Raw genomic sequence first — 18354 nt, forward strand, 5'->3', positions numbered from 1 at the left:
TATTGGCCCAATGACCAGGGGACTTTTGTAAAGCGCATTGATACAGTTATTGTGATATGCGCTATATAAGAATTTGTTATTATTATTATTACATTTTGACTTCCAAAATGGCAGACGGATGTGCAAGAAGTCAAGTTCCCTGAAGACACGAGCAGTGTATACTGCTTGAAACGTCAAGAGCCCACCAGCTCTTTTCAGAGCCAACACTCCTCCTCAAAGAGATTTACACATGGTTGTACCATTTTCTCTATGGCTGTACCCGCAAGTTTATACTTCTAATAATATCGGTGTTTTTCTTGTAAGAACTTATTTCGATTTCATTTGACCACAATTCGCCCGCCATAGAGAGGGGGCATGCGTCAAACGCATGCACGTTTGTTAGGGAATCAGACAGATCGAGAAACACACAGATAGTAAGCAACGACGATCCCACTGACTGTGAGACAACTATTATATAAACATAGAAAATAAACTGGTCAGCCCATGGTGGTCAACCTTGAGTCCTGGTCAAGCCTCACAACACACTACGTAAGTTTTATTGGTTGCATAACTGCAACATTTTGTAATAAGTGCTAAATTTGCTACCGTTTCACCGCTTTCTGGCACACCTTGCTAAACTATTTGCGAAGGAGGTAAAGAAGAGAAAGAGTTTATGTCGTTCCCACTTTACTTTTTGAAATAATTTTAACCGTCAACAGGAGTACAGGAGCAGCGGACAATGGGGAAAGGGGGCAACCGTTCAGAGCTCCAGCAGACCGGGGAGGAAGTCCCGTCTGACCTGGAGACAATCTCGTGGGATGAAGTGAGCAAACACAACGGCCTGCTGACGGAGGATCGTAGTAAATGGCTGGTGATCGACGGACAAGTTTACGACATCACATCCTGGTCAATGAAACACCCCGGTGGTCGGAGACTTTTGTCCCACTACGCTGGACAAGATGCCTCGGTAAAAACAAAAACTACTTCACTTTCTTAGAAGTTGTTTGGTACACCTGAACTAGGCCTATAACTAAGTTGTGTGAGAGTTTTATTTTTAATTTGAATTTAAAATTAGTTTTGTACTAGTACGACAGAGAATGTCAAAATTTCGAAAAAAAGAGTACAGCGCCCCAGTTAATGGGTCTAATGCAATCATTTCAAAAGTGACAGCAGGCTTTAATTACCCTAGACTAGGCCTCAGGCCTATTCATTCACATCAGGATCAGCAGATGTTGTTTGGTAAACACTGTGATTGGGAAAATACAAAACCAATAGTCATCAAATTCTTTCAATTCTTTTACTTTTTACTTTTATAAAAGTTTATTTAACATGGGGAAAGATTTGGAAAAGTTTCAAAATTGTGCAACCAATTTTTCATTTGTTATATATTGAAATAGGCCTATATATTTACCTAAATGAGATCACTTTTTGTAAAATGAGTGAACAAGTGGTGACAGGGTGTGGAAAGTTCTCCAAGACCAAAGAATTTTGATTTTTGCCACAATTTTTCACAATTTTTTTACTTGAGTTAATCAGATACTCATTTAGAAGAATTGGAGAGTAGTGGGGCACCAGCCCCGTAAAGACATCATTATTTTTTTATCATTGGATGAAGAGAAATCCAGTTTATTTTATTCACAAATTAAATGCTTGTCAAGAAGTTTAGTCACTTACATGCATTGGTAGTTTTTATAACAACTCACTGGGCCTACGGCTGTAAGAATCTCATCCGAAGGACAAAGCAATAATGGTTTAAAAGTGTCTTGCTTTAAGGATGCAAGTGCAACGACCGGGACTCAAACCCACACTCTGCGGATCAGAAACACCAGAGCTTGATTCAGGTGCTCTTAACCGACAAGCCATGACATGACACTAACACAAAATTACTGGTTTGCGAAATGAGAGAACATTGCGCCTTTATGTATGGGCTGATGGTGGTGTGACGTGACCCTTGCTCTATGGTGACGCATATAAGAGTCTGCCTAGTGCACAACTCTGTGGTGTTTACCAACCGACTGGTTAATATTTCTATATTTATACATCAATACACTGACATGAAAAGAAAAGAAGCGCTTCAAATAACCCAAATTATTTTTAATTTGGTGACAAATAAGGTCAGATGAGGCAATGTTTATTATGAGCATGGACATACTCTTTTGCTTTAAAGTAAACTCCATACGTGACCCATATTAAACAAGCGCTGTTTGAGCTCCTATGTAATAAGTCTCACAAGGTAAACAATATGCAAACAAAACTTATTCTAAAGTTTGTCACCCTTGAAAGTTTGGACAAACTTTATGATACGATATTTGTTTTATGCTAACTTCGTGTTATGGTTCTTTTTTTCTTCTTCTACATAGCAGGGGACCAGTCACAACCAAGCACTGCATAACTGGTCTCTTGAGGTGAACCAGTTTGCAAACAAACTTTTCCTAAAGTTTGTCACCCTTTTGAAACTTGGGCAAACTTTTTGATACCATTTTCAAAGCCAGGGTACTCCCAAAGCATTTTTCCAAACTGTCATTCTGGACCAAAATTTGGTGTTTTGCTGAAGCAAGCTGAATTGAAAAAGGGTCTATGGAAAGTTTTGTACTTAATTTTATCTTGGTTTTAAAAGTCCTACTGTGCAATCTGGAGCATTCTTTATGTTTTTTACTTGTTTTTTGTAGAATTAGTTTCAAAAAGGGGGAAAAAAAAAATGTTGTTGAATCGCCCAAATGGTCAAGTTCTTTAAACTGTTAATAATGGACTATAATTTGATTTTTGTCCTTCAAATTTCTAGGAGCCGTTTACTGCATTTCATCCAGACAGCCAGAAGGTCAAGAAGTACCTCAAAGCCCTGACTGTGGTCGGAAAGGTGGAGCAGAGAGAAGCGAGAAAGGACATTGAATCCGATTTCAGCAAACTCAGAACAACCGCTCAGCAAATGGTAAATGTTCAACCCAGGATCCAATGTCCGAGCCGAAAATTATGCTTAGCAAAGTTTTCTGCTAAGCAGAAACTAGCATGGTTAGGTCACGTATATATTCATTAGATGGTATTTTGGCGCGTAACCTATTTTTTGTACTACAGCTTTATGTAAGTGACCACTGTGACAGGTGAATCAAGTGTGAAATTCAAGGTCAGAAATTCGTACAAAACAATTCTTTAAAGGTGCTCCAACTCTTGTGAAACATTTGTTGTGAAATTTTGAATCAAAACTTGCATCTATACTTTGTATAAAGTATGAACTGGGCTGTATAGTTCGATTTATCTTTATGAGTAAATATGATCATGCAATCATGAACTTGATCATATAATCTCATTTGATAAGATGCGGCTACTCTATAAAGGGAAAAACAACAAATTTAATAAAACAAAAATTATTTTAGATTAATTTTTTTGAATTGGTTTCAATCAGTATGAAAAAAAAACATCTACACTTGTTTCCCACTTGGAGAGATTCATCTATAATTTAAATCTAAATTCTGTGTCCAGAAAACTCAGCCATTGATGATATAGTTACTTCAGGGATTAGAACTTTTTTTGAGGGGGGGGGGGGTCAAACATTGCCATGATACCATGAAAACAAACCAAGAACATACCCAACACAGCTCTCCACTGTTGGCTAAAACATGTGAACCGTTCTTTTAATCAAATTTTCCCCTGGATACTTGCAGATTGAATTACTCATGGCAGTGCATTTTGGTGGTAAAATCAAGTTATCAATTTTGGTTAAATCAAATTAAATTTATTGGTCGGAAATCTGAAAAAAAGGTCTCGGCAGTGTAGCATAACAAGACAATTTTTTTCCAATCTCAGTTTGAGGCTAGGGGGGAGAGGTAAGAGTTAAGAGTCGGGGGGGGGGGCAGGCCAGGTTTAAACGCCACAGAATCTTGGTGTCCGTGGTAAAAATTAGAAAAATTTAAAGGAAGCTGAGGTCTCAAATTCAATTCAAGTATGTTAGTGAAAAATTACTTCTTTCTCTAAAACTTCCCTGAACTAATTTTTTATTTTACAATTTGCAGGAGCTCTTCAAGCCAAAGCTCACCTTTTACTGGATCATGGCCATTCACATTATTTTGATGGATTTATTTGCGTATCTCAACATGCTATACTTTGGAGTAGGCTGGATTACCTTCGCTGTTGCAGCTATACTTGCATCTACAGCTCAGGTAAGGGTTTTTTTTTCTCTCAAAAATTCTGTTTTTGCTCTCAGAAAAATCAACAAATTATTAAACAGCCTATCAAAACCTATAGACCAATCCGAAGAAACAAAATGAAGAGCGCTCTCTATTGAACAAAAATTAACAACTGTCCCAGTGTCTTTTTGTGCATAATCTAGGCACTGAAAACACCACAGCAAATGGCGGGAGGTGTATACCATGCGAATATCGGTCCACCAATGTATAATCTATATATAGAAAATATTATATTGTTATGATATTTTCCTGAGGGTCAAATATCATGCCTGTCAGCAGTAGACCAAAATGCTGCAGAAAATGTATCAATTGCTACCTTAAAAAAAAATAATAATATGCTACTCAATATTGGCATGCAGTATGCGCTGCACAAAATAAGCTCAGTCTAAATTGTTCACGGTGCTATACACAATTTGCTGGACGATATCGCTCCCTGCCTGTTAACATGACACATGAATAGTCGTCATTGAATACTGAGACACATGAATTACCCATTGCCTAGTGCAGGCTGTTGGGACGTCTTGAACGATCCGATAAGATGGCAGTGTCTTAGATCTTATACCCCGAGGCAATGACTCTGATATTCCTTCGTCCTTCCCAAGATGGATAGGTTGAGAGGTGATGTTGCTGTGGTGTTGCATCCCTATCCTCAATTCTATCATCCCCCGAATTACGGATTCTCTCTTAATAATTAACATATTTGATTCTGAACGAGATTGACATGGTATGCCGTCCATTTTATTATTATTTGGTTTTATACACAATAACATATTTTAATTGAAGCTACCTGCCTGCATTATTTGTTATGTTTTATCGGTCCTAGCTCTATGGTTTTATATACTGAATGGTTGCCCATACTTCTTTATATAAATTTGCGTTAGGGATAAAGACTATTGTGTTATACAATACAGCGATGTTTGTTCAACACTAGTGTATAGTACTAAGTACTTTCCCCAAGTCCTGCGGCCTGTGGGAAAATTGTTTTTAATTGTTTGAACTGCCTCTAGCTCCCGGGCTAGCTCAGTGGTCTAGTGGTAAGACATCTGCCCTAGAAAGGCTAAAAAAGGCCCGCTGGTTAAGAGAATATTTTAATTGTAGCTATCCGCATTATCTTAACATTTTTGTGTGGACTTTTTGCCCATACTCTTTCATTGAATGCTTGAAATGCATCGGGTATTATGCCTGTGTTTGTTAGTGTTGTTGGGTGGAATTTTTTATTTTATTTTTTTTGGGGGGGGGGGGGGTGGGTACAGTGTACGTAGTGCTTGCTGCTTAACACGCATCAATGTATATGGGTCAATCGCAAATGTACTCTCAGTCACAACATTAAATATTGATTTGAAACTTGTTGTAAATAATTTAAGAATACACCTCCAGAATGTCAGTTATGTAATATACTGTATGTTAAAGGGGAAGAAAAGACACAGGATGGTTTTTCTCCCAAGATGTTCTGTAAATGAAGTAGTTTGTTATTGTAAGTTATTGATTTTGTACAACAAGACGTGTGTAGTCCAACAAAAGATAACAACACCCCAACCTCAGACCGCTTACTACCACCCTAGACCCATGTCCTCACCAAGTTATACAACCAATCCCAGGAAAAGTGAAGCCCCAAATCTACACCAAGCACACACACCTTTTCAGACAACCAAGGTCGTTTCTTAATCAAGTGGAAATCTGTATAGATTGTAGATAAGTCTACATAGGTCATCCTCTAACACAGTGATCATTGCTATTGACTCTCATATGGTGTAGTTTCATGTGGAAATATTCGTCGCACTGCCTGGTTGTTTAAACCAGGGAGGTAGGATTACCTCCATGTATAAACACACTAGGGCACTGCTGACATTTATGTATATTTTATCCATCACTCAACGGGTCATACAGCCAACTACTGCTTGAACTAGACGCATGCATGTTGCTGAATGTCACATTGAGATATTGACTTTTTCTCCCCTTTTCTTGCCAGGATGCAATAATTTAATAGACTCACTCCGCTGCCTACATACGACTGTAGAGATAAATATAGCACCTTGCAAAGTATTCAATTTGACATTTTCATGTGCTCTGAACCGACAAGTTCAAGTTTCGAAATAACCCCTGGCAACCACAGCAATTGCCGGGGTGCCCTGTGCTTTTGCTGTGGTGCCCTTTGCAGAGTTCCATTATAAATTAAAATTTTCCCGGTAGAAAAACGAAATTCAAGGCCTGAGTTGGACATTTTTGATGTGCCCTAAACTGACGAGAAGTCATGAAGCCTTTGGCTTCAAATTGTTGTGAAAACAGTTTGCTGTGGCAGACATCTTTATTTCCACCCCATCTCTTAATGTTAGTGTTTGGCAATTTTAAAGTTTACGCAACCTATAATCACAGATTTTAATCAGGGTTGGTCATTATGATAATTTCAATATAATGTAATCAGCTTTTTTGTTTACTTGACGGCTTTCCCCAGTCATAAAATGAAAGACATTATCTCTATACAAGTCCTGTATTTTGTTACTTCACGACTGATCAAACAATTCGTATCCGTTATCTAAGTAAGGGTAACTGAGCAAAAGTTGAGTGCTGTTGGATCATTGTTAACTTAGTCTGAACCTTGGTTGAACAAACTTTGTGGTCAGATTAAATGACCCGATTGTTTTTATAACTGTTACATAAATAACTGTTACATAAATGTACAGCAAATTTGCCTGGGTCATGGTCAATTAAAAAACCACAAGGTACAATGTATTTCTCCTCACTCCATCCAAGAAATTTTATTCTGTTGAGAAAGGTTGAATTCAGCAAGTGCTATTCACACGACAGCAATTTAACTGGGGTCCCTTGCTTAATTTTAGCATCGTTGTAACAAGATTTTGCAAGAAATCTTAAACAGTAGAAACCAAAATTTGTGTCCTTTCACACAAGGTACATTTTGTAAAATTTTAATACCATGCTTTAATATAGCAAGGGACCCTTGCTAATTTTCTCTCATGTGAAAGGGGCTTAACACTGTTGAATTTTGTTTTCATACAAGTGTGGAAACAATTTCAATTTGGGTTGCAGTAAAACAAAATGACTAGAGCAGGAGTTGAACCTGCAACTTCTAGAATGTGTTGGAGCTCTATTTGTTCTGCTCCAGTCAAATTGTCTTTGTTTCAACAGTGTTTAAAATTTAAGTTGAAGGGGGTGTAGTAGGCTCTAGAGAAAACACAGACTGGCCAGCAGATCTAGGATTGAACTCTTATCATGCTCTATTCAAATGATGGGTCAATAGGTCCAGCACTTGTTTGGTCTAAATTATTTTTGTCTACTCTAGATATGTCTAGACTTGGAAGGGTTGTAAAAATGCTTCAGTAACAATTTATGTCCTTGATAGGCAATGATAGACTGCCCCTTTAACTGTTAGCTACATTTCTTGAGATCTTGATCAGGATAAGCTTTCCTTAAATTATGCAGCTAAACATCTTGAGCTTTTATGGATCTACTTTCCCTTTAAGCGTTGGCTTAATTTCTTACATCTTGATGATCAACTTGTCCTTTAATTGTCAGTGTCAACTTACTAAACATCTTGAGTTCTTTTGGATCAACCTTCCCTTTAACTATCAGTTCAAAATATATTTAGGATCAACTTTGCTTTTGATTATCAGCTGAACTTCTTCACATCTTCAGTATCAACTTTCCCTTTAACTGTCAGCTTAATTTCTTGAGATCTTGTGGGTGAACTTTGCCTCTAACTCACAGCTACATTTCTTGAGTTCGTAAATCTAACAAATATTATTTTCTTTGATTATTTTTTCCACAGGTTCAAGCTGGCTGGCTACAGCATGACTTGGGCCATTTGTCTGTATCCAAAAGTCGTAAAGTCAACCGAGCTCTGCACGCAATGACAATGGGATGCTTAAAGGTACGCTCATCTACAGTTCCCGAGTTTCGAATTCATCTCAAAGGGGTGTGGAACTAATTATTTGAGGTGGTCGTCTTTCAAAATTACAATCGCATAGACCAATCAAAGATAAATCCATGATGTATTCTTCTAATGTCATCCAAGTTGAGAGAGAAGTCAAATGAGAAGCGGGCTTTGTTGCAATTTGGGGAAACCTTCAACAAAATCCAAACACTTGTTAGTCCTGGCAGTATGTTGAGTTCACTGTTCACTCAACCGCCTTGTACAAATCAAAAGCGAGCAGTTCTTTAATTTATGCTAAATTGTGAAGCCAATGATCTCGGAAAAGCGTCATTAATCACTTTACTAGCCAAGAACCGAATGAAGACAGGGAAGGAATTTTAGATGTGGGAGGAAAATCCCAGAGAGTAATTCCATGGAAAACCCACACATTCAAGTAGGGACTGAAAACCCAATCCACATAGTGCCCCAGGCATAATTCGAACCAGGGTTCCAGAGGTGAAAGGCGAGTCAAGTTACCACTTCGCTAACCTTACCACTCAAGAGTAATTCACAAATATCCTTTAAAATTTTGTTGGAAATTTGGAACGTGTTTATGTAAGGTGTTTCTGAAAGAAATGGCGTTGCTTTGAGGTCACAATTTTTTTCTCTCCAATATATGCCCGAGGTCATTGAGTAGGAACCTATATCATCTCCGCTTCTAGTCTAGTGATTGTCTGGACTCGTTCTGCTTTTTGCCTTTGGATAAACATTCAAGGTTTTTTCCCCTGGCTGGATTGTTGTTTTTCAGGGTTGGTTTTTTCACTGTATTCATATCTGGCCAGGGACATCTGTTATGTGGGTTGATGGCCTGTCTTTATTACATGAAGGCCACATCAGTAAGGTTGTAGTGACCATTGCATAAGATTACAGGTCACTAGTTATGAAATGGTTCTGCAAATTTAATTTAGAACAGTAGCCCCAAGATTCTTGCAGGCATGAGAAATTTTAATGTCTGAAATCAGACACTTCGTGTGTCAAGGGTGTTTTTTCTTTCATTATTATCTCGCAACTTCGATGACCGATTGAGCTCACATTTTTACAGGATTTTATGCATATGTTGAGATACACCAAGTGAGAAGACTGGTCTTCGACAATTACCAATAGTGTCCACTTTCTTTAATCCACTGGTACAAAGGGAAAACATATTTCGTATTATTTTATTGTATCATGTAGTGAGGAATATCCCTTGTGTAGCATAGCTTTCAGTGTGCACAAAGTCAGTTCAGTCCGCAACAAAATTTGCTGTGCAGAAGTTAAAGTGCCGGACGAAATCGTTCCCTGTCATGACAATAGATATTTTTAAATCTTTGAATTTTGAATTTGATTTTACGGACTGCAGTAGTATGAGTTAAGCTCTGAATAATCACTGGACTATCAATGGATTGGTGCCAATGATTTCAAATTGTTACTTTTAACTTCCTGTGTGGAGAAATTACATCAAGGAAGTGGAGGACAGAGCCAGGAATTTTAAGTCTGGCAGTGACAGAATTTGATTAGTGAAGGAAACAAACAGTTATGCAAGGGTCGGAAATTTACCCAAGGCTAGTTAAGCTTTGGTCTAGTAAGCTTTCTACTGGAGAACAAGTCAGGCTGCCTTGTGTTTTACAACTTTATGATGTTGACTACATTATGCTCTGTTGACTACATTATGCTCTGCTTGGCATGTGTTGAAAACAAAGATTGCAAAGACGAAGGAAGCAGTGTCACTTGTTGCACCATCATGTTAACTTTTGGTACACATTTTGTTGTGTTTTGGGGGTTTTTTCTCATGATTTTGGTCCTGTAAAAAAATGTTCCGGTCCAGTAAAGATTCTGAGCAACCAGCCCCGTGGTCTTCTTCTTGTTTTTTTGTGTGTGTTTTTTGGGTCAAAATTTGAGCACTGATGTGTGGAAACGCTTTTTACAATAAAAAGACTTCCTGATTTGTGGAAGTGAGTTGAATTAAAACCCTAACCCTGAAACCACTGGACTCTGACCGTTGCCCTGGCTCAGATTGTGAAGTTTTAACAGTGTTTCCTCGGGGAGTGCAATTAAAGGTCACGCCTGGGGATATACTGTTTATGTGGCACATAACCACAGACTTCATTCTTTCATTTTACGCTGACATTTTTCGAGGGTACAAAATTCAAAGGTTACTTGAAGTCTCGGGCAATCTAGGTATTTCAGGCATTTAGGCAAACAGAAGGCTTGCTGATTACCGTAGAAAATGATTTGTTGATCTGACTTGAAGTATCTTTAGGGAAGGTGATGCAATTCTCTGTATTTTCCAGCATAACGTGAAGGCATGCAACTTAACAACTGATCAGCTGATTTTTTTTATTTTTTTTTCTTCTGACACTAGTATACACATTTTGACTGGCAATGAGGTAACTAGTGTAAGTCTATTCCCCCGGGGGACTTTAAGTGACCAGAAGAGGGACCTATTTCCTAAGGCTGGAGGCCAAGGGTAACCAGCTACTTCGAGTCAGGGCAAGAAGGCAATTGCCTTCATGGCTTCCATGAAGTATCATGCCTGTATACAATTTATAGTATAAAATACTTCATTAAATTATTATAAAAAATACTCTATATTATCAAAGTGGAGAGGCTGTATTTTATAACTTTTCAAATATTTGCTTGCAATTTTCTTTAAGGGTGCTTCTGGAAACTGGTGGAACCATATGCACTACCAGCATCACGCTAAGCCAAATGTGGTAAGTAGAATCCATCTGTTCAAGCAGGAAGCAAAAAAGAAAATCAACTCTGACAGGTCAAATGCATTCAACTTTCTCTCTCTCCGGGAGGAACAATGGGAGGGGCTTCGATCTGGAAGAACATCTAAATTTCAGCCTAAGAGACCAAACAGCTGTCACCACTAGAAGTCACAACCCGCTCACCCTTGGATCCCCATCCTAAAGAACTAACGCCTTATATCAGTCTTACTTCCCCAACACTGCAAAAGACTGGAATTCACTCCCCTCCCCTACTCAACAACCAGTATCACTAGATAGCCCCACTAAGTTTCAGCGTACACCCATAGGAGTTCCTCCCTCCTGACCTGCAGCCGATTTCAAGAAACGCCGATTTCAAGCCCGGTTCATACTTCCTGCGAATGCGAATGCGATACGAATGTTGACGTCACAAATTCGCAACGAATAATTCGCAGCAGTTCAACTTTGCTCAAATCACTTGCGAATATCGCTGCAAAGGGAGGGTGGTGACGTCAAATTTATGTCAAATTCGCTTCGCATTCGCAGGAAGTATGAACAGGGCTTTAATCCTATCTAGAGTTAGGACGAGTAACTTTAGGATTAAACTTAAGGTCTGCATGCTACAGTGCGGGGTTGGGACTCGTCCTAAGTCCTAATCTTAAGTCAGGAAGAGTTTGGTGAAATCGACAACTGACCTCATTGAGTGTTGTTCCTAGTGAGGAGCTGCTCAATTATTCCATCAAGATCAAGACACTAGGTGGCAGCATATCAGACTCATAAGCGCTAAGTTCAGAATGTCTTAAATTAACACTGTACGGGGAAGACTGAACTACAAGACATTTTTTTCTTAAGGTGCTTTGCCTCGGGCGTGCTCTTCCTTACCCAACATTTATTTCATACTTCTACTTGCAAAAGAATGTATTATAGGACAAAAATCAATTTGTGCTGCACTCTGCTTGCCAACCCACTTCGCCTATGGTCATAAATGCACCATTATTATTTTCATTAATATTACTTTGCACCATTATTATTATCATTAATATTACTTTTTTTTAAAGCTATGTACAGCAGAAGAAGTGTTAGCTATAATCTTCCCTCTCTCTCTCTCTCTCTCTCTCTTTTCCCGCCTTTTTTAGATGAAAAAAGATCCTGATGTGAGACTAGAAGCCCTCTTTGTTGTGGGCGAGAACATGCCAAAGAAAATCGCAGAGGAAGGGAAATCTGTCATGCCTTACAATCACCAACACAAGTATTTCTTTATCAGTAAGTTGAACCAGCACTCCTCAATATATGCTTGGTTTTCAAACTTATCGAAGGCTGACACATTCTCGATTTTCACCCTGTTATTTAAAACAAACCAAACAGAGCAGTGTTTTAAGAGAGTTTTTAAAATCAAACCAGTCTTCTTTGGTACATGGTTTGCTGAACGCCTATTTTGATCCAAATGTAGCACAAACCAATGGGCAGTCTAAATCTAGTCTGGCATCCTGTGTGGTGCATATGACCCAACATTTTTGACCCAACAAAAGTCATCTAATCGCAAAGTGTCACTACTCTCCATTGTATTGCCGTTTCAGTTTAAAGGCAACAAAAATTGTAAACATTCCGGATTGTGACTTTAAAAAAAGTTTGAAAGTTTGGCAAAAGATGGCATTATTTGCTATTTTGTTCATTGACTATGAAATGTCGGTTTCCATGTTGTTGAAGTAACATGTGATAGTTAAGTTTAATTTACAATCTTTTTATACGAAGAAGAATGTAATTAACCTTGTTTGTACAATTTGTATAAATGTGTTTCTTTTTTTCTTTTTTCCTACTTGCAGTTGGCCCACCACTTCTTTTCCCGGTCTACTTCCAATTTATGACTTTTTATTTTTGTATCACACGCAGGGAATGGATGGTGAGTTGTTGTACAATAATGCCTCATGTTTGATTCTTCTCATCTTTGATGAGAAACGCAAAGACAAAGAGTCAAATCTATAGATAAGTTTGAAAGCCGGACCAGACCTGCATCTGTTGTTTAGTGAATCACTGCAAAGCTATAATAATTAATTAAATCCCTCACGAGTGCAGTTTTAGACAATATGTTTAAGATCTGAGTGAAACTCTTACAAGTATGAATTCATCAGCATTCTTCCTTAGCAGTGGTCCGTCGGCCAAATGCCAGTTAAAACAGCTGAGGTCCTGACACAGTACACTCAAAGTGTTTAAGCTGGCTAGTTCAGCGTTGAAAAGTATCCCTGTTTCATTTGAAATAGGGACCAGTGATAAATTGAGATGGTTACCTTGGTCAAGTGGTTAGACTAACGGACTTGCAATCTCGAGGTTGTGGGTTCTAATTCTACCAAGCTAACAAACAAGTATTGACCTCTAGTTACTGAATCACAATTTCTTGATTTATTGACGTTAAGTTAAGTCAATGGTTGGATGAGAGAAATTGGCTGTTGCCAGCAAAAAAAATTAAAATAAAATTGAAAAATGACAAGCCAACTGGGGTCGGTTTCACAAAGACATATGACTAGTCCTAACATAGGACTAGTCCTAGGAAATATTAAGAACTTAAGGCCAGACGAGTAACTCGTTCTTACTCGAGATAAAACTAGTCTTAACTTTGGATGAAACCCACCCTAGGTCCTGCTGGCAACCGAGTAAAATTTGTTTAAAGGCAAACCCTTTTTCATGTTTCTATTTTGTGTTTCTTCTAGGATCTGTTTTTGATGATGACCTTCTATGTGCGTTTCTTCATATGGTATATTCCCCTGCTAGGAATCTTCAAGGCAGTTCTACTCTTTGAAGTCATGAGGTAAGACCTGCACAAGACCTAAGTAGAAATGTTAGAACTTTCTCTCAGTTTAGTTTGTCTACCTGGTGAAGAAACGCAGTTGTTTTTTTCACCGGATTGAAAAGAAATCTTGCTCTCCGGTCTACTGAGTATTCTGTTGATTGTTTTCTTATAAAACGGTCTAGATTGTGGGATGGAGAGTAACACGCACCAGGCATAGAGTTCCAATGAGATGCAGTATGTGGAATAAAGCTGTTGAAATGGCTTTTTGTTCTACATCTTGGCTAAGGAAGAAGAAGCAGAATGCATGGTTTCACGCTCACAATTTGGTTGTTTTTACTTGTGTCAAACAGTGGCTTAAAACTGATCGCCAATATAAAACCAATGTGATATTTCCGTCCTAGCGCCAACGTTGGCCCAATGTTGGAAACAAACATAATGCCAACGCCGATATTAGCCAAAAGCTGTCACAATATCAACACCAACGTTGCACCCACAAAAACAGCATTGGCCCAATGTATGACTGTTTCCTAGGGATACAGTGATGTAGGACAAGAAAGTTAGGTGTTCCTATCTTAGGGATAAATACTTTAATTTTATCATTTTAAATTTTTATTATTTTTTTTAACTTAACGTAGGGTTTGTGAGAGCATATGGTTTACGTGGGTGGCTCAGTCCAACCATATACCCATGAACATCGAGGAAGATACTGGGAAACCATGGTTACAACTTCAGGTAAGATAATTAGCATAATTATTCATTCATTAGCATAGTGATTCATTCATTAGCATAGATATTCATTCATATATACCGGGAAGAGTTTGTGATTGGTCGAAACATGATCAGGTGGTAGTAGTTTCATTGGTGTTAATTGAAAGTGCAGTGAAGAGAATCAGTTGTTTACACAATGAGGCCTGAGCCCGATTTCAAAAAGCTGCTTAGCAGAAAATACGGCAAGAAAATTTCTTTTATATTAGCGAAAGCTGCGGTCAGCATCTAACCAAAAGTTATTGTTGCTATTAATTTTAAGAGTGACATCCAAGCATATACCTTCCATTAAAACAGCGATGGATTAATGTTTTGAATTGTTGTTTATGATTTTTGTTGTCTTTGTTTGTATTTACAGTTGAGTGCGACATGCAATATCGTTCAGTCTGCCTTCAATGATTGGTTTACAGGTCATCTGAATTTCCAGATCGAACACCAGTGAGTAAACAATTGAGCGTCCTTACCTCAAATAAACACCGATTGAACACTATAAAATTTCATTTCATTACACATCTTTAGCCTTTTCACAAAGGTAAATGTAGCCAAGGGGAGTCCCTGGGAATTTGTTGTACCCCATGGTAGCCCCGGCGCTGTTTCACCCTGGCCCTTGCTTCGATGCCCCCTGGAAATGTTCAAGTAGGAATTGAACTGTCCGAAATAGCGATGCCATTTACTGAGGGCAAACCGCCTTGCCTCTTACAAGAACGATGCATGCCACAAACATTAACGTGACTGTCTCTTTGTTTGCCTCCCCAGCCTGTTCCCCACGATGCCAAGACACAATCTACACCGCATCGCTCCGATGGCCAGGTCCCTCTGCAAGAAACACGGCGTCGACTACCAACTCAAGACACTTGGCTCGGCACTCATAGACATTGTAACGTAAGTCCAAATAGAACATGGTCAGGGCCCAAAGTTGTGCTCCTGCTTATTTCAAGCAAAGAATCGGCAGCAGGGAATTCTGCGCCAACATCAAGCATATTTCACAGGAATTTTAGCTTACAAGTGCACGTGCCAACTCAATGTTACTAGGCATTCTCCGCTTACACAGCTAGCGCAGATATTGTAAGCGCAGAATTTGGTGGTACGCAGAGCCATGAAGGTGGGCCCGGATGACAGCATTGTTTTATTTCAGAGTTGTCTGTAAATGCTGCGCAGGCAGTTGCACTAGACTCAAGAAACTGAAACGCCTTAACCTAAAAACTTTATTCTCCAATTTTGTTAATGGTCCGAAGCACAATTCAGAACTGAAGAAACTTAATAGAATGAGATTTGTGATCGTACGGTTTTCATGAGAAATTTCAATTTTTTTCTACTTTGTCTCCTATAGGTCACTGGAGAAATCTGGCAAGATCTGGTTTGACGCCTACTACAGCCTCAGACACGACCTTTGAGGACAAAGGTCACAGAGTTTAAGGTCACAGATCACGAGGGAAATATCATGTAATAAATGAAACGTGTGTGGACGCTTATTATGATTGTTCATTATTACAAAAACAGCAGCCGATAAATTTCAAATAAACAAAGGTTATAAAAGTGATTGGAGTTTGGTTTTCACAGATGTAAGATAGGGGGACCTTTTTTATGAGGATGTCTGCCATTTTGTTTTTCTTCCATTCAAATCGAAAACCAAAGAGAGGTTTGATGGGGACAAATGTGTAGCCTTGGTTTGGTGCACTGGTATTTATTTCAGGTATTGGTTGTAGTCAAAAGCAGAACAGTTCTTTTTCAGAACTTAGAAACATCCCAAGTTCCGAAAAAAATACTCTGTCACAGTAGAATAAACCCTCAAAAGTCACACATGTGAAAGAGGTTGCCTAAGTTCACATAGAACTTCTTTTCTTACATTTGCTTAGCACTATGAATTTTTTGCTTAGCAGTAAACGAGTGACCAACCAAGTTTGTGATGTTTACTGCTTTGCTTAAAGTTGTCTAAAATAGTTGGTTAATGAAGGTGCATTTGATGCAAAGTTTTCCCGAGCGTGGATATTTAAAGATGTTTTCTCGATCACAACAAAATTTTAGTTTAAAAGAATTTTGTACTTGTCTGTTTTAATATATTTTGGAAGAGTACCTAAATTAAAATTAAAATTTAGATTTTATTTTTGGGTAACTAGTTGACTAAATGAATTTGTTTTCTAACTTGGTTTGGTGAACTTTGACCTTCCTGAGGCTGATTTGAATTGAAGTGAACTTAATAAAGGGAAGAAAGTTCTGTGAACTTTTAATGGTGTTATTTGCAATAAATCTTAAAATTCCCTACAAATTTGCTACTTGTGTGTTGATCAACATCCACAAACGACTGAAAATAGTGTCTAAACACAAACTGTCGTAACTCCTATTATATACGGCTCTAAAAGGGTGAAATTTTATACGTTTTTGTTAATGTTGATAACGTTCGGCCCGTGAATCAGATTAGTAAAGGGCGCCTCTCATCGGCTCGCTGAGCGTGATGTAAACATCTTACTATTTTTACACTATGTTACAGTGGTGGTGCAGAATGATCTGTGCAAATTGACTGGCATGCTTATCCGAAAAGCTTTCGTTTATTGTTTATTACCCAATTGTCCTAATTGTTGTTCACGTCCGCTCTGACTACTAATTTGCATGAAATGTTTTCTTTTGTCTTATGTAGCAATGGCTACAAATTGGTTATTTATGTTAAACATATTTCCAAATCATTATTTTACCTTATATAAAATCTTGAAAATCAAGATAAACTCAAAAATAATTTCCTTTTTTTTTTTTTTTTTTTTCAAATTAAAAATTGCATAAGTTAATCCCTGTTTTACCTTAGAACTAAAACCCTTAATGTATTAAGTGATGAGTTAACCAATTAAATCAACGGTCTTGTATGTGTGTGTTGTACTGTGCTCGTTTGCGCTTGTTTAGTTTCCCCCTCGCCCCTGTGATGCTCCGCCCAACCTAACCCATAATCCTGCCCACAATGACATGTCATTATTCCACTCTAATCCCAACCCTTGGATGCAGAGGGTCTGGAAATTCCTTGGAAGTTCAAAAGTTTTATTCAAATATTGTTTTTTTTTTTCAACTCCCAACTATCAAATATCTCAAAAGCAGCAGCCTAAACAGTTTTTCCAATCATTTGAAGCAAGTAAGATCACACCTTACTAAAGTTCCATCGAAATAAATACATTAAAAATCAAACGGAGTATGCACAGGGAAGTGCTTATAATAAATTGAAAATAACAACTCTTATTCAATATATTAAATATTGATTTGGCAAAGCAATTAATAGATATCTGTTCCTCGTATATGTGATTTTCTAAAGTATTCTTAAGTTTATGAAATAAATTAAAGTAGTATAGTATATGAGTATTACATGCAGTTATTAATACTATGACGTCACACACAAACCAGCCAGTATTAGTAGTAACCTTTTTATACAAAAATCACAATAATCTTGGTCATTGTTTACCATGGTTACAGTTAAAATAACAAAGAGATTTTACTAAGGTTTCAAGTATTACATAGGCAGTGTGAAGTAGAAGGACATTCTAGTATTAGTTTGTCATTAAATAGCCTGGAAACGTCTCTTACAGCCTATACATAGTGGGTCAGGCTTTGTACTCTGTTCCGACTTTTTTCAAAGGACCAGGGCCCAATTTCATGGCTCTGCTTACCGCCGAATTCTGTGCTTATGATCATGATTACCCGCGCTAACCTTGTAAGCATAGAATGCCTAGTAACGTGGAGTACACATGCGCAGAAGCCAAAATTCGCCGCTAACCCGTGAAATACGCTTGCCGTAAGCACAGAATTCCCTGCTTCCGTAAGCGCCGATTCTGTGCTTACGGTAAGCAGAGCCATGAAATTGGGCCCCGATATCATGCCTGCAGCCGATTTCACGAAATGCTAGGATTAATCCTATTTTGAGTTAGGACGAGTTTTAGGATGGGTTCTAATGAGTCGTACGCCTTTGGATATGGAACATAACTCATCCTAAGTCCTAAGATAAATCCTTAGTTAGGAAGAGTTTGGTGAAATCGACGGCTGCATTAATAA

At 38.2% G+C, this 18354-nt stretch overlaps 1 protein-coding gene across 1 annotated transcript; it reads left to right on the forward strand.

The window, feature by feature from the left end:
- The first annotated feature begins 382 nt into the window (after nucleotides 1–382).
- Nucleotides 383–18086, forward strand: LOC117291499 (acyl-CoA 6-desaturase-like). The gene is made up of 13 exons (XM_033773245.1): nucleotides 383–528; nucleotides 699–946; nucleotides 2762–2908; nucleotides 3987–4133; nucleotides 7945–8046; nucleotides 10722–10781; nucleotides 11915–12041; nucleotides 12602–12678; nucleotides 13484–13581; nucleotides 14199–14295; nucleotides 14687–14766; nucleotides 15085–15210; nucleotides 15659–18086. The coding sequence occupies exons 2-13, from the start codon at nucleotides 719–721 to the stop codon at nucleotides 15720–15722; spliced, it is 1353 nt and encodes a 450-aa protein (XP_033629136.1). The 5' UTR covers nucleotides 383–528; nucleotides 699–718; the 3' UTR covers nucleotides 15723–18086.
- The last annotated feature ends 268 nt before the right edge of the window (nucleotides 18087–18354 follow it).

This window comes from Asterias rubens, chromosome 6, assembly GCF_902459465.1.
Source record: "Asterias rubens chromosome 6, eAstRub1.3, whole genome shotgun sequence".
NCBI classification, from domain to species: domain Eukaryota; kingdom Metazoa; phylum Echinodermata; class Asteroidea; order Forcipulatida; family Asteriidae; genus Asterias; species Asterias rubens.